This window comes from Pinus tabuliformis, chromosome 1_1 (assembly GCF_031772625.1).
Source record: "Pinus tabuliformis cultivar Carrire ecotype Pingquan chromosome 1_1, CPIR1, whole genome shotgun sequence".
In the NCBI taxonomy this organism is placed as follows: domain Eukaryota; kingdom Viridiplantae; phylum Streptophyta; class Pinopsida; order Pinales; family Pinaceae; genus Pinus; species Pinus tabuliformis.
This window is the reverse complement of record NC_142297.1, coordinates 673,530,307-673,556,379: the sequence shown is the minus strand read 5'-3', so window position 1 is coordinate 673,556,379 and position 26,073 is coordinate 673,530,307. Positions and strand designations below refer to the sequence as shown.

At 37.1% G+C, this 26,073-nt stretch overlaps 1 protein-coding gene and 1 long non-coding RNA gene across 2 annotated transcripts in view; one reads left to right on the top strand and one right to left on the bottom strand.

Moving 5' to 3' along the window:
- The window catches only part of LOC149215205 (inositol hexakisphosphate and diphosphoinositol-pentakisphosphate kinase VIP2-like), a 556,818-nt gene that overhangs the window by 375,559 nt on the left and 155,186 nt on the right, over positions 1 to 26,073 (top strand). The window contains exons 15-20 of the mRNA XM_089392550.1: positions 9,863 to 9,944; positions 13,488 to 13,646; positions 14,150 to 14,192; positions 15,457 to 15,539; positions 15,719 to 15,781; positions 15,905 to 15,979. Coding sequence (XP_089248676.1) covers positions 9,863 to 9,944; positions 13,488 to 13,646; positions 14,150 to 14,192; positions 15,457 to 15,539; positions 15,719 to 15,781; positions 15,905 to 15,979 — 505 coding nt within the window. The remainder of the gene's footprint in view (positions 1 to 9,862; positions 9,945 to 13,487; positions 13,647 to 14,149; positions 14,193 to 15,456; positions 15,540 to 15,718; positions 15,782 to 15,904; positions 15,980 to 26,073) is intronic.
- Positions 10,229 to 24,328, bottom strand: LOC149215206 (uncharacterized). The gene is made up of 2 exons (XR_016251014.1): positions 24,100 to 24,328; positions 10,229 to 10,791 (listed from the first exon to the last, which is right to left on the bottom strand). It is a non-coding gene; the product is annotated as an uncharacterized LOC149215206 (long non-coding RNA).

Sequence of the window (26,073 nt, the reverse complement as noted above, 5' to 3'; positions counted from 1 at the left end):
TTGGAGGAGGACATTTTGAATTTTGTCTGGATAGAACTCTTCCTTAGTGTCTCCTCTAGTGATCCTCAAGTTTTCATGGATTTCCCACGATGGAATCTCTAGAAATTTGATGCCCTAGCCATCTCATCAAGAGGGAACCCTAGAAGCAAGGTTGCACGAAACGGGAAAATGGGTACGAGTTTTCGAAACGGGCACGGGTACAAAATGCGACCTCCCCAAATTTTGGAAACGGGGAAACACGAATATATATATATATATATATATATATATATATATATATGTGCAATCATAAAGCATAAATGATACATTATAATTTATTACATTTAAACATTATGATTAAATTTACATCACATTTACTCATGAATGATCACATAATGAAAGTAAAAATATCGGAATATCCAAAAGCAACCTTTATCATATATCCAAATCTCAAAATCAGCGTTTGTTTAAATTTATATATGACGCTGCAAGTACAATAAAGACGATAAGGCTGCAAGAACTATAGAGGCAAAAGACTAATCCTCATCATCACAATCCTCATAAAAAATAGAAGCAGTACAATGCTCAACAGTGGATGGTGGTGCTGAAGAAGATGATGCGCCAATTCCACTTCCAGACTCGACCTCAATATTCAGGGCAGCAAGAGAGAGATTCAAATCAGGATGTTCTGCATCCACATCCCATTCCTTAGAAGGACCATTGTTGTATTCTGGACCCCTATGAGATGCAAGGCGAAGATTGGAGTGCACATAAACAAGATCCTCTGCCTTCTGTGAGCCCAACCTATTGCACTTCACAGAATGAATAAAACCATAAGTGTTCCAATTCCTTTCTGCTAATGAAGAGCTTGCCACTTGTGAAAGAATACGAATGGCAAGGTTTTGAAAAATGTACACCATTTGCTCCATGACAAATCCACCACTTAACTGGATTCATGGTGCTTCTCTCCTCCAAAGCTGATATATTTGCATAATCATCCATTCCTGCAACAAAACTGGCAAATTCTTCCTTTACCTCCCTGTGTAGATGAGAAGGAAACATTCTCATAAGGGCTTTCTTCACCCCATTAGCCACCTCTCTATCCTTATGGGGTGCCTTCCTCTTCCAATTGCTTTGAGCAATAAGCTCCTCATCATAAAATTTGGGGTTCAAAGCATGTGCTAAAGTGTGCAATGGAGTGTTGAAAATTTTCCACCTATCAACAATGATTTTCTTGACTAAACCAGCAAAATGATCATCAACAAACAAAAGTTGTGGAGACTCTTGCAAAATGATTTTCCATAGTTTTCTCAACCATGGAATCCATGCCATCATATACCTCTCCTAAGAAAGGTTGGTCAATGTTAGCTCTTCGGAGAAGCTCAAATGTAGGGGTTGTGAACTTTAGCAAGAAATCTACCTTGCTCGACCAATCCTCATCAAGGCACAATCTACACACCATATATCCCCGCTCTGAATCTGCTTGTCTCCACTCAATCCAAATTTCACTCACCAGCATAGAAACTAATGCATACTTAACCTCAACAAGGCGACGCAACATCAGGAAGTTTGAGGCATATCTTGTCTCAACAACTTTTAACAACTCCAATTTGGAGTACTCTCAAAATATGGCCTGAGATTGGTGGTGGTTGGTGATTTTACAATCTCCCTTGCTTCCCCTATGAGTTCCTTTATGCAGGAAACTTTGTTGTCGATCTCCTCTAAGATCAGATTCAGATTATGGACAATGCATGGTGTCCAAAAGATGTGGTCATACCTCCCCTCAATAATTAAACCTGCAGCTTTGCAAACTGGTGCATTATCTGTGATAACTTGCACCACCTTGTTAGGCTCTATTTATTTAATAGCTTTTATAATAACATCAGCAATGAACTGTGCATCTTTCACCTCTCCTGAGCAGTCTTCTGCCTTGATAAACATTGCTCCTTTGGGGGAAGTGGTAATGATATTTATCAGTAGTCTGCGCCTTGTATCTGTCCATCCATCTGAGACTATGGTAACCCTAGAGCTACTCCAGGAAGAATGAATTGGTGATAAAATATCCTCCACAAGCTCCTTCTCATTTTTGAGAAGCCGAGTTCTGACTTTCTCATATTTGGGCCCCTTGTACCCTTGAGGAGCTTTGTTAATTGCCCTTATCATATCTTGCCAGTAAGGAGAGCGAACAACATTGAATGGGATACCACATGCATAAATGCACCTAGCTACTCTAGAAACAATTTCTTCTCTTGCTTGCACATTCACCAATTTAGCAATTCTGCTATCCTGAACTGAAGGGGATGCCCCTTTGGTATTTTTGGGTGCTGGTTGTTCATGTTGTTGAGTGGCACCGACTCTCCTCTTTCTTGCTTCAACTACAATCCTTGGCTCAATGTTAGATGGAGCTTGAGGAGTAGCTTGAGTAAGCTCATCATGCCTTCTCTTAATAGCATCCGCCCCATCTTGCTCTCTTTGATATGCTCTCCTTGCTAATGGATCTGTTGTTTTTGTGCAACCTGCAATCCCCTGTCCTACTCCATGCAAAAGATGTGCCTTCACTCTTGGGTAGGAGCCCTTGTACGAATTATTGCAAAGATTACATCGCCATTCCCATGAACCACCACCTGCACATTTTTGAAGCTTCGTCACATGCCTCCAAAGAGGATAATATTCAACCCTTGGGTTGGCCCTAGGGCTTGAACTTGCAACTGGACATTGGTTGGAAGCCATTGCTGCAAAAATAAATTTAAAAAACAAATCTGTAAATAAGAAACGTTTTTCATATTTTTGGCAGCATAAACCCTAGAAAAATTGAAGAAATAGTAGGAAAAAACTAACAAAATGAATGTTACTTACACAAATTAATTTTCTGTAGTTGAAGCTACCCCAAAATGCCAGAAAAGAGGAGAAATATGGCTGTAGCTGAGACAAAAAGCCAAGAATGTAGTAGCCGAAAACTCTGCACTCTAAATCTGCTGCTGAAATCTCTTTCTCTTGCTGCTGAAATCTCTTGCTCTTGCTGCTGAAATCTACTTTGCTCATTGTTCAAAACACCCTAGTTGAAACCACTGCTCTCTTCCTCTCTTCTCCTTTGCTAAAATCGCCAGTCTCCAAGAGAAACGACTCACTGAATTGTGTGATGAGAGAATGAGACAAAGGTCACTTTTATAACTTTAGAGAGGCATCTAGAAGCAACTAAAGAGAATTTTAATAATCCAATTAAAAATTAGAAGACAAAACAATAAAAAAAATTAAAAAAAGGTCAACCTGCGTGTGGAAACGCCGCCGTATGGGCCAGAAACGCGTTTCCGGCCATATTGGCCACGTTTCCGCTTTGAAAAATGTGCTGGTACAGCCGGAAACACGTTTCTGGGCCATACCGTACGCGTTTCTGCGTTTCAGTTTTGTTTCTGTACTGAAACTCCTCCCTTGCCCATGTTTCCTGCAACTTAGCCTAGAAGCTAATCCTTTAACTTGGGGATTTCATTAAATGCATTTGCTTTAGTGCTCCTTGGAGTAAATCATTAATTGCCTTTACTCTTGTCTACCTTGACCTTTGATGAACTCATATCTCGCTACACATATCAATCCTAGGTCTCGTCTAGCCTTCTTTTCAAGGGGATTTCATGGAAAGTCTTACTAGCTTCTCCCAGAGCTTGCACTTTTGTTGAACCTTTCCATTGAATGAGGCACCTTGCCAAACTTCAAGCCTATCATAGAGATATATATCACAAGTGAGGAACACTGGGACTCCTCCTGTTAGTGAAAGTCCGAGAAGAGAAGGGGGACTTAGGCTGTGGTGACAATGGGCTTCTGTTCCAAGTGTCGTTGTGCCCTCTAGCTCTTTGCCTATTCACAAGGCCTGCTAGTTTGTGTAGCAACAGGTCCTTACCATCATACTTTTGTGATTCTTTCTTAATTCAGTGATGATTTCTATTTGGAATTCTCGTGTGATATTGACTGCTCGAAAAAACTGCTTCAAGTGGTTCTTGATGGTCTTTTTCAATTGTATTTTCTGGACCAGGTGTCATTTTAACTAAGGGTTGTGCCATTAATGCATCCACTTTTTCTGTTAGTTGATTAATTTGTTCGCCAAGAGAGTTAAGTGTCTTGATAGTTTCATCCTTGTCATCGTTCCTCATTTTTAACACGGTTTGCCATCAATCCTTGGACTCTACGAGTAGATTATCGATTCTGTTTCCTTTTTCTATTAGTTGGTTCATTTTCTCGATTAACACCTTTTGTCCTTTTGCGAACTTCATCTGCGTTCTTTCAACGTTGCCAAGATGATGTCTTACACCATTGACTTCATCTCTATATTATTTAAGATTTGCAAGAATTTCTTCACTTTGAACCATTTTTTTTTCTCGTGGATCCTGCTTAAATTTGTTTTGAACTTTTATTTATAACATATATTTTCTTACTTAATTATTTAATAATTAACTAATAAAAATAATAATTAATAATTACTATTATTGTTAATGATTAATAATAGTTAATTCATTCTAAATTTCTCGGTGAGCATACTAGCACATCTAGGTTAGTGACAATGGCGTGCAATGGTTATGGCATGATGCAGCGACAACGACAAAGGCTTGGTGTAGTTGTGGCAGTGTCAACTTAGTTCAGTAGTGGAAACGTCAACTTGGTGCAATAGTGATAACAAAGGTGGCATGGCGCAACAATGAAACTAGTTGTAGATTTTCCACGAATTTTTGTAATTGCTTGAATGACCAAACTAAATCTGACTTCAATTCACCAAGACACAAAATTTCTCTACTCTAAATAAGCAGCAGATTAGAAACATAGATAAAGAAACACAGTCACACAACTAACATAGTAAATTTTCTAGGGAAACCCAATTGGAAAAACTGTTTCCTTGCTGTAGAATTTTATTCATAGAGATTGAGCAAATAGATCTCTTTACAAGACAATCTGTTTCAATAGAAAACTCACCGTTCTCACTGCATACACTAAGTTTGAAATTCCCTACAAGAAACCCTGAACCAAATCCTACTTGCAGTGTCTGCCCCTATTTTCTAGCATTGGATATCTCCTATTTCCTAGTGCAATAGTGGCCCCTATTATTTAGGAATTTCCTCGTAAATTCTAGCACAGGCTTGCAACATAAATATCTCTCTATCTTAGCATATGGTTTCTCCAAAGTACGCTCTCTCTACAACAAGCTCTCCTCACACAAACTTGTGCAAACAATAATGATACAAAGATGTGCCTTTGTGCTCCCTTTAAGCCATTCAATCTGTTATATTTGGCAAGTATAAACTTAGAACATGAGTTGAGTTTGACTTGTTAACTAAGTCGAATTGACTCTTTAAGTTGTCCTTGCCTCAATTAGAAACTGAAGCTTCCACTCGTCCTCTTCTAAATTTGAACTGGCACTCGTAGATCGACTTAATTGACCCTCCAATCTTTGTGCATGGATTTCCTTGCTTCACAAACTGATCATGGTCTTTCTTCACTAAGACATGAGTCAAGAAGATCTTCTACGCTAACATTTTTAAAACTGGTGGTGGCTGTTTAGGCGACAACGGTGAAAAGTTGAGCTTTTGCCAAACTATGCGGGGCATTGGGGAGTAGCGTGATGGAAGGTGGCAATTGTCGCTGCACATGTGCTAGTGGCTTGAAGGGCGAGATTCCTGTATGAATTGCTCACGAAGTTCTCCTACCAGTGTAACAAGAAAACTTGCAAATAATGTTTATTATTATTATTGAATAAGAGTGTGAAATTTATGATATAGTAACCCTCATGATAGTTTTTATATAACATTCACTGGTCACAAGGTGAAAGGGTATGTGCCCTCTGATGATTCATTTTTAATTAATTAATTATTATGTTTATAATATACATGCTCCAAGGTGATGTTCTACATAATAAGTGCTTGAAGATGTTGTAGTTATACAAGTCATGTCGACATCTCAACATCACAAGCCTCCATGAACTCCTTTGGTCCTCCCAAGCAATGTACTCCATTGGTGTAGCCGCCTTCGACAAGAACACTGTCACAACCTAGGCATCCCTAAGCTAACTCCAAGCCTTCGAAAGGGAAACCAGGTTATCCAATGCTATCTAGGCCCGATGCACTCCTCTAGAATGCACAATGCTCCTCCTCCCAAGTAAGATGTTCTCCAAGTAAGTGAACTCTCAATCCAGCCATCGTGAAGGGCATCCACCAAACTATCAATAGAACTCCAACACCTAAGTGAAGAATTCCAAGCTAACACCCTAATGAGGTCAAACAATCATTGATTAAACTATCCCCACTGTGCAAATCTATCATAGACCATTCCCCATGCACCAATCCATCTCAGACCATCTATGGGCTAAACATACACCATGTACCTCAGATCTCATGAAGCACCACAAAGATCACGTAAACACTATCGGGATGACCTCTCAATCTGGGTATCATGAAGGGCATCCACCAAACTATCAAGAGAACTCCAACACCTAAGTGAAGAATACCAAGCTAGCACCCTAATGACCATCGATTAAGTGATATCCATTGTGCAAATCTATCACAGACCATTCCCCATGCACCAAACTATCTTAGACCATCTATGGCTAAACATACACCATGTACCTAAGATCTCATGAAGCACCACAAACATTGCATAAACACTATCGGGATGACCCAAAAAACTAACAATAATTGGTGAAAGTATAAATGCCTTGGATTTGTGTGGGAATGATATCACAGTGTCCTATTATTGTCCAACTTGCAAATAATTGGACATATACAATTGTACCTGAGATTTAATATTTTCTTGATGTGATATTATGATTGAAATTTATCGCCTATCATCCTTGCTACCAAGCTCACTAGTTTTTTTTCAATAAAATTTCCTCTTAATACTCTTGCATTTACATGTTTTTCCATTGGTAGTCAGTGATTATTAGACATGAGATAGTGGCAAGATCATTGTTTCCAAATTCTCTCTCTATTTTTTTTTTTTGAGAATTGCCAAACACTGATCTTGTTCAATGCTTTCTATAACTTCTATATGTGTTTATTATGGCATATTTTCTTGTATTCCATACATTGGCCAATTCCTGTGATGTTTTCCTGGCATATATTGTAACTTTGGTCCGTGTCTTTCACCATGAGTCCATCTATAGTAAATCTTCATTTCTATTTCCCAACCTCATCGGTAAAGATTCAATCTATAGTAAATCTTCATTTCTATTTCCCAACCTCATAGTAAATCACTTAGAAAGGCTGCACCTTTTGGTTCTTTTTCATTGTATTTCTACTATGTATTGGAGTTCAATATCCCTTCATGCAAGATATAACTTAGTTTCCCTTAATTTAATGCTTTCCTGTTTCCTTTACTTTGACATCTCTTTGTCATGCTTCTTATGCATGGCACCTATGTCTCTCTTATTTTGGCGGCTATCTAGGTATTTTAGGTGTATTATCTTCTTACGAGGATATCATAATTTAAAACTATATATGATGAACGAGCGTAATACAATACAATGCCATACATAGGCATGCTAACACATGCGATATAGGAATTAGGAATCAACCTTAAGTGCAGACCACAACAATATATACACCAAGACCAGTCAGTACCATAGTTTTAAAAACCGGCCAGCATGAACTGGAAACCGGTCAAATTGGCCAGCTCATTAGGCAACTAGGTCGAACCGGGGAAAACAGCCTAGTTTAAGGGTCGACTTTGCCAAAAAATCACAAAAACTGGACCAAACTGGTCGATTCATGAAGGAACCGACCAATTTTCCTATAAACCGGCCGGCTCCTTCATAAACTGGTCGGTTTATTGCCAGGCTAGCTATGGACCCCACAAAATGTAGTTTTGTGAGTTTTGATGCCTTTTTGAGGGAAATTTGGGGTTGCTTCCCTAAAAAAAAACATGTCTAAGAAATACATGTCTCCCCTCTCATTTGCCTTACACATATCTACCTTAGCAACACTAGCAATCAATGGTAATGTTAAATTCTTAAAGTAGAATGATTCATCCTTTCACTTAAATTTTTAACATTACCATGAAATGACTCAGGACGTTTGAGAGTGGTTTCGACCTCATTGGATTTCATATGAAGAAACTAGAATTTTAGCATTCACTCAAAATTCAGCAGACTTATGGTTTTTAGGATTTCATTGTTTGCGGGTTTGCAATGTTTCCATTTGATTCTATCATGCATCAGGGTATGAGATTGGTGTTTGATCAAGAGAATGAAACCCTTTAAGAACCTTGATATTGGTGGCATTGATTTTTGAACTTTGTTGATGTTGGTGATACTGAATGTTGAACTCCTCTACCATGGCCTTAACAAGAATGTACCCTTCAGTGAAAGGAAAATAATTGGTTAGGGATGCTAATCTTTTTCAACCACATTATAAGGTTGAGGAGATGAACCCTTCACTCAAACCAAAATCACTAGTTAGGCATGTTAAACTTCAGTTTCTATCATATTATAAGGTTGAGCAATCCAAGTCTGAAGACTTTGAGTGAGATCATGTTTATGTATCTCTTGCTGATGATCCCATTTTTAGTAGTGTTGAATCAATGATGAGTTTCATGAGTGTTCATCAATGATTTGTAGTTTTGATGTCTATTTTTGCTGCTACTACTACCACTACTGCTAAGGTTGCAGAGGAGTTTTAGGAGTCCTCAAACACAGCAAAATTATTTATGTAGCTCATGTTGATGATCCCTTGTCTAGTAGTGTTGATGAGTTTGATCAAGATGAGTGATAATGCTGGTCACTGATATGTAGACTTGTAGTAGGCCAGTGACCCCATAGCTTATAACATTGTTTTCGGACTCTAGATGCCATTTAGAGCCTCATTGATTACGTATTATGTCGCTGATATGTATTGCACTTGGTGCCAATTTGATATATTCACCTTTTCCTGGTATATAGATAAACAAACTTTGCATATTTTATCTCTGTTGGTTCTGAATCATGGTTTTAAATCTTAAAAATAGTGTTTTTCATTAAAAACTGATTATTTCATGTATTTTTAAAGACCCGTTCATTGAGATCTGACCACTCCCGGTTTGAAACCTGGTTTGATAGGTGGACCTGTCTGGTCAACGATTCCGGTTTTAAAAACTATGATCAGTACAATGCTCAAACTGGTGTTTGAGCCCACTTCAAGCACATTGTCAGCCGCATGCATGGTTTAACAATTATACATAATGGTTCTCCATAAACTAATCTTAATGCCACTAAAGTTTAAATTAACTATATTGTAAATTTAATAGCTTTGGATCAGAGGCACATGTTAGCAAAAGCAATTTGGTGTTCTTTAGTGATTGTACGTTCTTTAGTGTATTATAATTTACAACTAATCAGTAAATGGGTATTGTTCTTATCTTTATAATCTCAAGTGATCTTATAAAATCTAAGAATCATGTTTATACAGACCTATATCTTGCCAAAAGTAATACTAATATTTACGGGAAACTTGAGCTGCTCTCAAGTCTTTTGGAGTGACTCTGATCCGTTTTGAACCTAATTGGAAGTGGCTCTATGAGTGATGTTATATCTCACTCATAGTTTGAGCAGTGTCAGTGGGCTTCTACGGTAATTTCAAAAGTTTCAAGCCAGCTTTGTTGTAACAACATAAAACTTCTGACATGCAATAGTTTCTTTTTCCTGCAGTCGATGTCTTACATGTTTGTGTTCATACTAGTAGAAGTCCTAGCCATTTTCTGGGAGCTGTGTGCAATTAACAATTAATACTTGATGCTTTTTTTTACTGAACAAATTTCTAAATGGAGAGTAGCCAAATATGATTATATTTTCAATGCTTATCAGGGAATGTGGTTTCCTGGATTTTCAGTTTTAACAAAACTGGAATGCTGATTCCAATTCCTGAATCTATTTCAGGTCTGGGAGGGAGAGCGATAGTGATGCCGAAGACCTTGAACACACAGAAAAGCTTCGACATGTCAAAGCTGTCCTTGAGGAGGTTATATATTACTTTCTTCACAGTTTCTTTCGTGTATTAGGCGTTCCTAGAATTTTTCTAATGCATATTAGTTGTTTGAGGTACATCCATTTTCTCTCCCAAGATTATATCTTTGAAAAGGACTGAAGTATTTATACTGGATGCAAGGCTTCAACTTGAACTATTTAGAATGCAGATATATCTATAAATATGTCAAGTTGCCTGTCATTCACTTGACAAATGATAAAAAGTTATATAGAACAGGATTGTAAGTGGTCCTTTCTCCTAGTCAATCAAATCTGAAATATAGAAGGGTTGCTGCCATTAGATTTAAACAAACAAATAAATTCTTACAGTCAAAGGGTGTCATCATAATCTGATGAATTAACTGTTTGTGCATAAGCCTCAACCTCAATATCTTCAATCTTGATTTCACATGTCCACTACTATCTCTTTCAGGAATCAACAGCCTTCACTAAGATGTTATGCAGCTGTACGAAATTTTATAGGAGGTGGTTGACACCTTACTGGATCCTGCAAATCCAGAATAATTGATCTAGTTAATATAGCAGAAACCGAATTTGAAAATCATAGGACTACAGTTCTTTATGATTGCAAGTTGCAACACATCGGAGGTTATTCCTCCACAATGGGTTGTCCCTGTGTTTGTATTTCCTAGAGGTTTGTTCCACTCGACATCCTGACCATGCACTGCAGTAGGAGATCTTGATCCTTCTCTGTTGGGAGCTGTACTCAATAATTTTTTTGCTGACCATGCTGGTTTGGGTGGCGGAGAATTATAGCAATTGGATTGCCATGCTGAATGCAAGCAGGCTTCTTCCATTAACATCCTGATGCTCATTTAAACCTGCAAAATATTAACAAGATTAAATCTTGTATCAAAAGTGATACTAGGAAGGTTACTCTGTTTGAATCTGTAGAATTAAATTATTAATACATCTTTGGTTCCGCATATCCTGTGCAACTATCAGTTTCATGGCTGGTCCACAATGAAGCAATTCAAGGATTACACTAATACTTAACATCAATTCTCAAATTAATTTACTTTGTAAACTCCTAACCTCCAAAACTTGTTTTGCAGTTTTCAGAAGATGTATCTACTCTTACAGAAGAATTGGTTACTAGCAAGAACAGAAAGATTCGACTGTTCAAATAGAATCTTTTAACATTGTCTCTTGGGGCCAAATTGTCAAAGGCTACAAGAAATACATCCCACCCCCATTAGTGAATGTTATTTTGGACCAAATTTGTGGAAGAATGATAATGGCAACTTGAAGTAGTTAACTTGCCAGTTAAGGGAGTGAGCAAACAAGGTGATCCAGTTCAGGCAGCAACCAATTTTCTACAACTTGACTGAGTTGCATTTATTTTCTGTTTGTCCTGAAGTTCTGTTTCATGTCTTCTCATTCTGTGCTTTTCCTCTGTTGCTTTCTACTTACTTTCTTGTCCACTGCATCCTCTTCCTTTTTGTTCCATGTCTAAAATTATTTGTTCTCATCGCTTACAGGCTTATTGCAAACAAAACCTTTCCCTTCTTGATATCATAGATCTTACAAGTCTATTGGAGATTCAATTTCACTTGTCAGAAACATATTTTCCATAAACATGAACATGAACCAGTTAACACCTTTTTATTTTAGTTTTTTTAATCAACAATAACATTGAAATTTTATCAACCCCAATTTAAATTTTTATCCCCAAACCTTAAGTTTGCTTAATTATTTTAGGAAAATCTCTGGTGCCATTCTCTATTCTGAGGGAGGTGGAAAAAGGACAAGAGTGGATGAGCTTTGATCCCATATTAGATTAAGGATGTGGTCTGCACTGTCACAAGTTTACAATGAACAGATATAGGTGTAGAGGGAATAATTTTTTTTCCCTTCCATAGAAGCAGCTGGGTTAGCTAATGATAGATCTTCTCTAGTCAGCATTTCTTATGCACTATTTGTGGCCTGTCCAAAATGATTTTCATATTTGTGCACTAGACCCCTCATTCTCTGATCTCCTTATTGGTATTACTTCTTTCCCTGTTAGAATCCCTTTTACATCCTGCTGTGCACTAGACCCTTTTCTGTTTGCTTCTTGTTGGTACCCTGTTTGTCTGTGTGTTTGCACCTGTTGGAACAATTTTCTCCTGGTGTTGGGACTCTATTCAACAACATGATCTTGGTTTTACAAGGATCACATAACTTTCTTATGTTATTAGGCTGCCACCGCAAACGCCGCTGGGAGGAGCCAGTAGTACCACAGTATCTGCAAAGAGGAGAATTGAGATCATGACCTAGTGATGAATGCAAAACATGTGTGGAATCTGTAATTATCTGTTCAATCTCAGCAATGTGAATCCTGAATATGGTGGGAGAGAGGAGAAATTCTTGTTTGGTGTACTCTTAGTATCCTTTGAAGTTGACATGGTGTGTAAAGGTGACCCCCCACTATCTCATGAATTCTTGTTTCAGTCGAAGCAAGAAGATGAAGTACACTAGGATCAGAAGAGAATGCCTTCTAAAAGTCCACAGAATCGACCAGTCACCAGAGCATTGAGGCTAACCTTGTCCGTGATAGCAGGGAGTGGGCAATATGACTAATCTAAGGTTCAAGATTACTTCTGATAACTATCGCCTGAGGGAGGATTGTTTATGCGAAATTTACAGCTTTGGATTAAAATTAGTGAAGACTTCATCTTCAGATTGCCAAGTATTACAAGATCCATGATGCATTCTATTGCCTATTCAGGTACTTGCAGACTTGATGAAGACTCACTTTTTGATCAAAGACCAAAAATGCCTAACCTTGTTCATCAGTGAGCACCATTTCTTTAGTAGAGGCTTTTCGGAGATGGAACTAATCAAATTCAGAATTTGGTGCATGTGCCATGTACTTTTCTAGCCAGCACGCAGCAAATTGAAAATAGATTTGTGAGCATGTCATTCCTATGAAAGTAATTAAATAACAAAGTCTGCAGAGACACTTGATAATTGGAGCTTTTGTATCCATTACCAACTCTTTATGACCTTGAGTCACTAGTTAGTTCATTGTTAGCATTAAGACAATCTTATTGTTCTAGGGTTGTTTGTCATATCCTTTTTCCTTATGGTGGATAGTCGGTCTTTAAGTTTTTTAGCTTGTTGGTTCTTGACCTAGTTTTCTTTGCCATTACTCATTTTCTTTTCCATTACGTAGGGTACCTATTTATTTTGGAATTGCATTAGGCATTTCCTTTGCCTATATTATACTTGGATCTTTCGCAAGTTGCATTGACCTATGTCGGTTGTTAATGGGCATCCATATAAAATTGATTAAAGTTTTTTTTGGACAAACATGCTTATAGTAACTGGACAACTGCCCCTTTGACTAAGCTACTGTGGTAGGTGGGGAGTTTCTATGCTGTCAGAATCACTCAGGACTTGCACCTGGCCTCATTTGCACCCATGCAGGGGGGTCTTACCTATATTTTTATTGCCCATTGAGTTGTTATTAAGCTGGTGCCTTCTGCTGTTTTTTTAATGGATAAATTGATTATATTTCTTGCTCTTATGGTAGGGTGGCCACTTTTCTGGGATATATCGGAAGGTTCAATTGAAGCCTCAAAAATGGGTAAAGGTCTTAAAAGAGAATGGTGAAGGTGAAGAAGAGCGTCCAGTAGAAGCATTGATGGTACTAAAATACGGTGGTGTACTTACACATGCAGGAAGAAAACAGGTATGTTATTTGATGTTTCAGAGAAGAAGGATAAATAAATTGTCATTTGAATTTTCTACGCGTTTCCAGGTGATGCCAGTAAGATGTATAGCTACTTTAAGATGAATAAAAATTAGAAAATCTGATGGTATGTACTCTACTTCCTATCATATGGAAGTGGCTATGAAACATATGGCTGCTACTGTGCAAGCACATACAATGTTCGCTTGCATGTCGAAGTAGTAAAATTGTTGTCATATTTACCCTCTTTTGGGTGTCTATTATGTGCATTCCGAGGCAAGTACAGTTTTGTAGCTAATGTTATTTGAATTTTGAACTTTTTTGTATATATACTATATAGTATGAACCAAGGGAATCGTTGGTTGCTTTCCAGAGATTTGTTATCTATAAGTGTTGCAACAAGTAGGAAGTGGCTTGGATTTGCTAATCTTCCATACTGAAGTTTATATATAAGGCCAAATAAAAATGCTCTAATTTTCATTTTTTTAATGCTTATTTGGCAGGCTGAAGAGCTGGGGAGATACTTCCGAAACAATATGTATCCAGGTTGGGCCCGTTGACAACAAAATCTATGTCCAATAATAGTGTGCTTTTTGAGTGGTCAATCCATTTTCCTTGTAGAACTCTTTACATAGAAGTTGAACAGTCAATCTGCCATTTTTTGTTCCAACTTGAGCCAATGTTGTTATTGTCGAGGAATAAGACATTTAAAGGTCTGTGTATTAATTATGGTTCATTAACATGTGCCTAAGAATATTTCGTGATCTGCATGTCAAAATGTTTTGGTTCTATTGGGGTTAGTTTTAAATCACTTGCTTGGCTCATCTTCAAATTAGTGTTTGTTCTTGAGCGTTACAAATTCATGTCCATTTCCATGTGTTACAAATTAGTATCCCTTTACCTTATGACATATACGTGCAGTGTGCCTATTTGGGCATTTTGATCCAAAAATCAGACCACACACATCCAATGAAACAACATTGAGCTCTACTTCATCAATATAATCTGTTGAGATGGCAATCATTACCTTGACGAGCAAGTCCAAAGTTGGCAATGTTATCAAATCAAGACTGATTGAGGATCAAATTGGGACCAGACTAGAGTTTGAGGTCAATGAGCCCATCTACCAAAATATACATAAAGTATGAAATTTTGATGTAATACACACACACACACTCACTCATATTCATGTACATCAATGTTAATCAAACTATTAGACACCAAACATGCAAAGTTTACTCACGTATATAGTATGTAAGGGTGAATATAGCAAATCAGCACTGAGTGCAATGCATATCTGAAACAAATTCATGTACATCAATGTTAATCAAGCTATTAGACACCAAACATGCAAATTATACTCATGTATATAGTATGTAAGGGTGAATATAGCAAATCAGCACTGAGTGCAATGCATATCTGAAACAAAATACATAAACATCGAGCCTCTAAATGGCTTTTATACACCAAAAAATCTTATTTCTACAATAAATAACTACATATAATCAGACTCGTTCCTTACACTGTGATCCTCGTGATCACTAGCACCCTCTATCTCCATGTCAATTCTCTGATGACATTAATATTAGTGCTTGGTGTTAATTGTGGATCCAAGTCCATCTTGTTGTTATTAAGTCAACACCCTGCAATTATGATGAAATTGTCTAATGATATCTATGAGATTGGCTACCAAATTATAACATTGGTAGTAAGAATGGGAGAAGCATTGAAATGGATTTTAGTTAATTTTATAATGAATGACCGTGTTTCCAAAGAGTGTATTGCTTATTGTTCTCTCTTTGGCATACAGGAGAAGGCACAGGCTTGCTACGTCTGCATAGTACATATCGCCATGACTTAAAAATTTATAGTTCAGATGAGGGCCGTGTACAGGTCTTTATTGACATAAACCATCATGAAATTGTTTTGTTATAATATTAATATTCTTGTTTTATTAAATGTACGTAATGCATATGATTATCTGTTTCCACTTGACTTCTTTTCTTGTAAATTATGTTCCTTTGTAATTAAATAAGTTTTTTTTTGAAACCTACATTTCTGGCAACTTGCAGATGTCTGCTGCAGCATTTGCGAAGGGTCTTCTGGATCTTGAAGGGCCGTTAACACCAATTTTGGTAATGCAGACAATACGTAACTCATCCATATACGTTTATGTGTACTCTTGAGCATTTGCGCTAATTATGGGAACCCTTTTCTCTTATCATATCTATGTAATCAATAGATGCTTGTTTTTGAAGGTTTCTCTTGTGAGCAAAGATTCATCCATGCTTGATGGCCTTGATAACGCCAGCATAGAAATGGAAGAAGCCAAGGTGAGACATTTCATTCTTTAGGAATCTAAAGTCACTTAACCATTATTTTATGAAGAAACCTGCTTGATGGCCTTGATAATGCCAGCATAGAAATGGAAGAAGGCAAGGTGAGACATTTCATTATTTAGGAATCATAAGTCACTTAACCATTTTTTATGAAGAAACCTGAAGTTCATAGTACTTTTCCGTTGTTTCGTAATGCAAATAATAACCAGTCTTAGACAAAAGTTAATCCACAGGGAAAGAAAGAAATTAAATTGAAATCCTGTGAATCACACAATCAAGGGACTGCTTTAAAGTTTAAACACGTTCATCAAAAGTTTAAAATAGAAAAGATACATATACAAATAATGTCCCAGAAATTGTTGGAATCTGAAGGCAACAAACAGACAGACATGTATACCCTAAAAAGAGAAGAATCACAAAGATGGAGTTGCAATGCAACCATGATTTATATCATCTCCAATAATGAAATCACCTGAACTTTACAAATGAAACTGGTACTACACAACCCTTAACGATAGTTATGCGACGGGGAGTGATTACATGCATGGCTAGAATGCCTTAGCCTTGATTTTGAAGAAGCTACTGACTAGGATTTTGTTTTGCAATACGCCACTATTTCTGATAGGTTTGTGAGAATATTCCCTAGTGATGTACTTTGCATCCAGTGTCTCCTTGGTTTCATTAGTTTCCATATGGAACACATGTCGAGAGGGAGTTCCATTTTCTTCCATTAATAGGCCGTAATATATCTAAATTATATTTTTTTATAATGGTAATTATGATGCAGGCTTGTGCCCTTAGCACAGTCCTGTCTCTTAAGTACTATGGATGACAGTCTTCGTAGCAGCCTACTGATCATTCTTTGTATCATTCACATGAACCTTGACAATATGGGATTCTCCGTTTTCTTATGAATTTCTATCTCATCCCGTGACTACGGCAAGGTACATCATAAGGTGTATCAGAGCAAGTTCAAATTTTGTTCACATATGGCTAATTCCAAGCTATCTGTGGCTTTAAAACTTCCTGGTCGGTGCCACTTTCCCTCTGGTTGGTAACCGTCCATTGTAACCTGAAAGAAATATAGATAAAGACTGATAAATACTAACACCATCAGTACTGATAAATTGTATTCCATCCGTATCATCACTCCCTGGTATAAATTTAACCATTGCTCGATTTCCACATAAATTTTTGTTAGAACCTATTACGAGAGGGCTATAAAACAAATAAATAAAAAGGGAAATGACTACAATTATTGAATTTCCTTCTAACACTTGTTCAGTGCGAACATGTTGGTGAAATAGAAGGAAAAATAGGAAAAAATTACACACATTTAGTTATATATTGACCAAGAAAACACCATAACTAACTGGAAACCAAACACAGACATAGAAACAGGATTTACGTGGTAAAACCTCGACAATGTGTCAAGGAAACATCCACGGGGCAAGGGATTGGAATATATTATTCAAAAATGATTCTCCACTCATATACATTCCATGGGCATTCACCAGTTTTATATCATCGACCTCCCTTACATAATTGACAATTCGGTATAAAACTGACTAATTACATTTTACCCAAAATTACTAATTCGTTGTCAAACTAACAAACTCCACCTTGACAACAATTTTCCTAATCCCTTGCCCATGCCCATTCATCATCTTTTTTGCAAGCCAAGAGAAGCTAAACACCACCGCAGCTTCTCTATTGTAACTGGCTTTGTGAACATGTCTGCACAATTCTCTCGCGTATGGACCTTTTGAAGAGTTACTTTTATGCCATCGATCACATGTCTCAGAAAATGATACCTTACATCAATGTGCTTGGTTCTGCTGTGATAGGTAGGGTTTGTAGCCAAGTGAATAGCACTTTGACTATCACATAGTACATTCACTTTCTCCCGCGTTCTTCCAATTTCATCGAGCAGACCCTTTAACCAGATTGCTTCTTTACTGGCCTCTGAAGCAGCTATATATTCAGCTTCGGTAGTGGACAACGCAACTGTTTCTTGAAGCTTTGACATCCAACTAATTGCTCCACTTGCAAGAGTAAAGACATAACCTGTAGTAGATCTTCTTTTGTCCAAATCACCTGCATAGTCAGCATATACATATTCGCAGATTGATCCTTCACTACCATTAAAGACGATGCAATGGTCACTTGTGCCTCTTAGATATCGAAGCACCCATTTCACTGCTTGCCAATGTTCTTTACCTGGATTTGCCATGAACCTATTGACAACTCCAACTGCATGTGAAATGTTAGGTCTTGTAGATACCATCACATACATTAAGTTGCCTACAACATTTGCATATGGTACATGAGACATACACTGCTTTTCTTCATCAGCTCTAGGACTTAAAACCGAAGAAAGCTTAAAATGGGAAGCTAGTGGAACATTAACAGGTTTCACATTGTTCATAGAGAACTTTTCAAGTACTCTCTCCACATACTTCTGCTGTGATAACCAAAGCTTACCATTTTTCCTATCTCTGTGTATCTCCACGCCCAAGATATGTTTTGCTGCTCCAAGATCCTTCATATCAAACGTCCTAGAGAGTTGAGCCTTTAGCTTGTTGATCTCTTCCATGCTTTTGCTTGCAATAAGCATATCGTCAACATATAAAGCTAAGATAATGAATATGCCATTGAAACTTTTGAAGTATACACAATGATCATACTCACTTCTTATAAAGTTCTGGCTCACCATGAAGGAATCAAACTTCTTGTACCATTGTCTGGGAGACTACCTCAGACCATACAATGATTTCCTGAGCTTGCAAACTAATCTTCTGCTGCGACCTCGTACAAAACCTTCTGGTTGTTCCATATATATCTCTTCGTTCAAATCACCATGTAGAAAAGTTGTTTTAACATCTAACTGTTCTAACTCAAGATTAAGCAACGCAGTTAGTGCCAACACAGTACGAATAGAAACAAGTTTTACAACTGGAGAAAAAATCTCATGAAAGTCTATACCTTCAACCTGAGAATACCCTTTTGCTACCAGTCTTGCCTTATACCTTTCGATACTTCCATCAACTTTCCGTTTCAGCTTGAAGACCCATTTGCATCCAACAACACTTCTCCCTTCAGGAAGCTCTACAAGATCCCAGGTATTGTTCTTGGCTAAGGAGCCCATTTCTTCTTCCATAGCCACTTTCCATTTCTCGCTATCTGTATCATCTACTGCTTCCTAATAACAAGAAGGTTCCCCATCTTCAGTGATCAAAGCAAAAGATGAAGCAGAATCTTCATAGCTTTTGGGAGTTTTCCTTTCCCTTGTAGACCTTCTAAGAGCGACTGGTTGCTGAACTGGTTCAGAAACTTGCACTGGTTCAGAAGCTTCAACGGCTTTCTTTGTGTCTTCAACACCTTTTTCTCCAGAAGTCTCTCCTTCCTTTCGACTGTCATCGGAAGGTCTAGCCTCCATCTGAACTCGTTGATTCGGCGATACCTGTTCCTGTTCAATTCTTTCAACATTTGATTTTAATAGAGAGGATTCATCAAATGTTACATCTCTACTAATGACTATGTTCCGCAATGTGGGATCCCACAACCTATATCCTTTCACTGCATAGTCATACCCAACAAAGACATAACATTTCGACTTTGGATCTAATTTTGAACGCTGATTTTTCGGAATGAGAGAATAAGCATCACAACCAAATATCCTCAAATGTGAATAGTCACAACACTGACCTGTCCAAACTTCTTCAGGAATTTTACAATCAATTCCTACTGAAGGTGATCTGTTAACTAAATAACAAGCAGTAGATACTGCTTCTGCCCACAACTCCTTTTGCAAGTTAGCATTGCTGATCATGCTTTTGGCTCTTTCCATAAGAGTCCGATTCATACGCTCAACAACACCATTTTGCTGAGGAGTATAAACAGCAATTTTGTGTCTAACAATTCTCTCATCCTTACAGTATTGTTCAAATTCAACTGAAGTGAACTCACCACCATTGTCAGTTCTTAAACATTTAATAGATTTGCCTATTCTTTTCTCTACCATCACTTTAAATTGTTTAAAGACATTTAATACATCAGCTTTCCTTTCTAGCATATAGACCCAAACTTTACGAGAGTAATCATCAATAAACGTTAAAAAATACAATGCACCTCCATATGACACAACAGGGGATGGTCCCCACAGATCATAATGAATATAGTCTAAAACATCTTTACTATTATGATTTCCAACTTTAAATCTCTGTTTACACTGTTTTCCATACACACAATGTTTACAGAAATCTAACTTCAAGGTTCAGATCGGGAAGAGATTTACGTTTCATCAGTATCTGAAGACCTTTCTCGCTCATATGACCCAATCGCTGATGCCATAGACGAGTACCTGCTTCTTCCTTTTCTGATGCAACCGCTGCTTTACTGACCTGAGTACTTCCTTTTAACCTGTAAAGATTTCCGACCTTTTCTGCCTTCATAACCACAAGGGCTCCTTTAAAGACTTTTAAGACGCCATCCTGACCTGTAAACTTATAACCATCTGAATCCAACACTCCCAAAGAAATCAAATTTTTCTTCAAATCAGGTACATATCTAACACTAGTTAATGTCCTAACTGTGTTATCATACATCTTAATCCTGATATCTCCCATCCCAACAGTCTGACATGACACATTGTTACCCATAAACACAGAACTACCATTTACATTTTTATACGAAGTAAACCAATTTCTATGTGGGCACATGTGATGCGAAGCACCAGAGTCTAACAGCCAGCTATCTAAACCCTGAGAGACATTACATTCAGGTGAAGTTTCATCTATCATACATAATTCTTCAGCAGATAAAACTTCGTCCTTCATACCTGAATCGACCTGATTTGCTTCCTTCTTCGGGTTTTCGGATTTCTTTCGTTTCCAACAGTCCTTCTTCAAGTGTCCAATTTTACCACAGTTCCAACATTTTGCCTTACACTTCTTGCCCTTCGATTTCGAACTGGAAGATCCCCTTGGTTTTTCTCCTCTTTCCTTTGAGCGTCCTCTAGCGACCATGGCTTTTGATGCAGTTGTTTCAGTGCTGGATTTCCTTCGTACTTCTTCAGAAAGGAGAGCTCCCACGACTGATTCAAACTTCAAAGAATCAACAGTGCTCAAGCTGATTGAAGTTACGAAGTGATCCCATGATTCAGGCAGAGAACATAGCAAAGTTATGGCTTTATCTTCTTCCTGTATTTTAATTTCAATATCTGTTAATTGACATATTAGTGTATTAAAAACATTCAAATGTTCTGCAGCGTTTGAACCTTCTTTCATTCGAAGATTGTATAACTGTCTTTTCAGATAAATTCTGTTGGTTAATGACTTTGTCATATAGAGTTTTTCAAGTTTTTTCTCACAATCCTGACGCCGTAGTCTCTTCAACAATGTTGAAGAGAACTTCATCCGCTAGGCATAACCAGATGGTACTGAGTGCTCAGGCATCCAAGTCCTCCCAGTCTGAAGTAGTCATGGTTGCAGGTTTCTTAGTTGCCCCATCCAATGCCTTGTGCAACCCTTGTTGCACAAGCAAATCCCTAACCTTCAGTTTCCAAAGCGAAAAATTGCTCTTTCCGGTGAATTTCTCCACCTCGAATTTCGCATTTGACATCTTGGCCATTTTGTTCTTCTCCTAGGGTTTCAGTCTTTCAGCTATCCTTTTCTTAAAAGAAACTTTGTTTCCCTTTCTTAAAAAAACTGAGCCCGCTTTTTAAACAAACAAATTTTACAAATTTCTTTCTACAATTTTGAGCCTTTGTTTTTTTTTTTAATGGTCTGCAATATTTTTTTTTTTTTAGAGAAACCCTTCAACAAATTTTATTGAAAAATAAAACTTGTTCTTCTTACTGAAACCCTGCTCTTTATCAATTTTGGACAACTTCCTTTTCAACTGGTTTATAAACCCAAACCAAAATATTCTGGGTAAACAAAAAAAGTTGTCTTCAACAAATAAAAAATTACCCGGATCTTCCACAAGCCAGGCTTCTGGCCTCACGCAGGCTCTGTATTCAGAAAACAGCCGCAGGCTAGTGGCTCCTTCACACGCAACAATTCCACTTGGACGCAGGCTCTGTGCCTTTTTTTAACACGCAGCAATTCCACTTGGACGCAAGCTCTGTGCCTTTTTTTTAACACGCAGCAATGAAATGCCTCACGTAGGTCTCAGCGTCACGCGGGTCTTTCCTCACGTAGGTCTTCACACAGCTAAGAACCAACCGCTCGGATCTCATGCTCAAGTTTTACGCTGATACAACCTTTTCTTCAACGCCTACGCCTACGCTCACTGCACCAATCGCTCGGCCCTCTGAGCTTTGATACCACTTGTTGATGAAATAGAAGGAAAAATAGGAAAGAATTACACACATTCAGTTATATATTGACCAAGAAAACACCATAACTAACTGGAAACCAAACACACACATAGAAATAAGATTTATGTGGTAAAACCTTGACAATGTGTCAAGGAAACATCCACGGGGCAAGGGATTGGAATATATTATTCAACTATCAGAGCTCCAAGGGCTGAGAGATTGGTGCAGTGAGCGTAGGCGTTGAAGAAAAGGCTATATTAGCGTAAAACTTGAGTGTTGAGATCCGAGCGGTTGGTTCTTAGCTGTGTGAAGACCTGCGTGAGGCGTTTCATTGCTGCATGTTAAAAAAAAGGCACAGAGCCTGCGTCCAAGTGGAATTGATGCGTGTTAAAAAAAGGCACAGAGCCTGCGTCCAAGTGGAATTGCTGCGTGTGAAGGAGCCACTAACTTGCCGCTGTTTTCTGAATACAGAGCCTGCGTGAGACCAGAAGCCTGGCTTGTGGAAGATCCGGGTAATTTTTTATTTGTTGAAAACAACGTTTTTTATTTACCCAGAATATTTTGGTTTGGGTTCATAAACCAGTTGAAAAGGAAGTTGTCCAAAATTGATAAAGAGCAGGGTTTCAGTAAGAAGAACAAGTTTTATTTTTCAGTAAAATTTGTTGAAGGGTTTCTCTAAAAAAAAAATATTGCAGACCATTAAAAAAAAACAAAGGCTCAAAATTGTAGAAAGAAATTTGTAAAATTTGTTTGTTTAAAAAGCGGGCTCAGTTTTTTTTAAGAAAGGGAAACAAAGTTTTTTTAAGAAAAAGGGAAACAATTTTTTTTTTAAGAAAAGGATAGCTGAAAGACTGAAACCCTAGGAGAAGAACAAAATGGCCAAGATGCCAAATGCGAAATTCGAGGTGGAGAAATTCACCGGAAAAAACAATTTTGTTCTTTGGAAACCGAAGGTTAGGGATTTGCTTGTGCAACAAGGGTTGCACAAGGCATTGGATGGGGCAACTAAGAAACCTTCAACCATGACTACTTCAGATTGGGGGACTTGGATGCCCGAGCACTCAGTACCATCCGGTTATGCTTAGCGGATGAAGTTTTCTTCAACATTGTTGAAGAGACTACAATTGTGGGAAAAAACTTGAAAAACTCTATATGACAAAGTCATTAACCAACAAAATTTATCTGAAAAGACAGTTATACAGTCTTCGAATGAAAGAAAGTTCAAACGTTGCAGAACATTTGAATGTTTTTAATACACTAATATGTCAATTAACAGATATGGAAGTTAAAATACAGGAAGAAGATAAAGCCATAACTTTGTTGTGTTATCTGCCTGAATCATGGGATCACTTCGTAACTTCAATCAGCAAAGTAATTTTGGGTAAAATGTAATTAGTCAGTTTTATACCGAATTGTCAGTTATGTAACGGAGGTCGATGATATAAAACTGACTAATTACATTTTACCCAAAATTACTAATTCGTTGTCAAACTAACAGAACATAGTATCTGTAGGGTCGGTGTAGGGTCGGAGTTGAACGTCTGGTTGCATCCACTTCTAAAAAAGCCAAGGATCTGTCAGGAAAATCCGTCAGGATAACCGTTCTCAAAATGATTTGGTTATTGATGCAGTTACAGGGATTGAAATATATTATACGGGAAAAAATAAAACACATATGCTCAGAGAATCATGCCTCCAACCATCGAAAATACTTGCTAATTACAGAAACTGGAATGAACATAGGAGACAACTGGAACAAACACAGGAGAGAAGATTTCTGTCGGGAGCAAACCTCTAGTCGTTTTGTCGGCTGCTAACTCCGTTGGTAAAGCTGTCAAAAGAATTGGGTCAAACAGCCTACCGACCCCGAGAACGTGCCGTCCCGATTGTCGCGTTCATCTCGTTGGCACAAAACCATCCGACCTCCTCGATGTCATGACACTATTTCTATCAGGAACCCGTCCTCGCTAGAAATTAGAAGAGTTATGAAATTAGTTTAGAAGATTGGTTAAGTTATCAAATTAGTTAATATTTACTTTAATTTGGAATACGTTAAAGAAAATGTTTTTCTCAGGAACCCGTCCTCGCTAGAAATTAGAGGAGGAATGAAATTAGTTTAGAAGATAGGTTGATTTATAAAATTAGTTAATATTTACTTTAATTTGGAATATTTGGAATGCCTTAAAGAAGCATAAAGTTTTGAATTTTTTATCATTAATTTTATCTTATGTAAAAGAATTTACACGTTCAGAAATTTGATTTGATTTATTTCAATATTTAAAAAATTTATCAGTTTAAAATTGATTTTATTATTTTTGATGTTTCCATTATATATATAATTTAACTATTTTAAATATTTTAATATAATATAATGGAAAAAAAACTACATTCTAAAACATATAACTACTCTCTTATTGCAGTTAAAATATCATAATTATTATTGTGTATATTTTAAAATTTATGTATTTTTTTAATTAATTAATTTTATTTTAATTTTTTTTTTTTTTTTTTTTTTTTAAATATTCTGATGTCTTTTATTTTTATTTTTATTTTTTTAACTTTTATATATATAAAACGACAATTATAAAATTTTATATTTTAATTTTTTATATATAAAATCACAAACGTGGGTAGCGTATATTATAATAGTTTTAAATAAAATTTATATATGTACATGAAGGTTATATAATGTTATTTATAATATTTAAATATTTATTATATAAATTTTATATTTAAATAAATAGAAAGAAAGAAAGAAATTATTTTTAACATACACGAAGTTAAAGATAGCTAAAGCTAGCTTATGGGATAGATTGCTTCTGCTTGATGTATTCAGCCATTTTTCTACGAAGCTTCAAAATAAATGCTCCCAGCTTTTGGACAAACCCCTAGCTAATTAGATTATCCCAAGAGCTCGCTGCCAGCGTATCTGCATGAAATGTTTTTTCTGGTTCCACTTTTAGAACAAAAAATGCATACTCTTTCCTCCCACACTTCCTTTGGGCTTTTCCAGCCCCCTTTGTGTTGAAAGGTTATTTTCAGGATGTATAATTTCTGTTTTGTTTAATATTTGTTTTTTTAGAACAAAAAATGCTTACTCTTTCCTCCTACACTTCCTTTGGCCTTTTCCAGCCCCCTTTGTGTTGAAAGGTATTTTTGAGAATGTATAATTTCTGTTTTGTTTAATATTTGTTTTTTTGTAAGTTTGACAGGACTAAATTTTCAACATGTCCAATATATCACTGGGATAGGTGCGGGAATTGAGCGAGGTGACTTCACATTAAGGAGTGCCTTAACAAAGCACCAATCACTGTCTATCCAAGACTCATGGACTTTCTTGTTTAATAATGAATTGAAATTGACATGAGATATTTCAAAAGAATATTAATAAGAAATTATAAAGACAACAGGACAAGTTATGCAGATATGCTTGCAGCTAGCTCTTGGTATAATCTATTTAGCGAGGGGTTTGTGAAGAAGCTGGGAGCATTTATATTGAAACTTCACAGTAGCTCTTGGGATAATCTATTTAGCCAGGGGTTTGTCAGCTAGCTCTTGGGATAATCTATTTAGCGATGAGTTTGTGGAGAAGCTGAGAGCATTTATTTTGAAGCTTCACGGTATCTCTTGGGATAATATATTTAGGGAGGGGTTTGTCGAGAAGTTGGGAGCATCTATTTTGAAGCTTCACAGAAAAATGGCACAATACATCAAGCAGATGAAGAAGCAATCTGTCCCATAGACTATTTTTTTTTAAATAAATTAT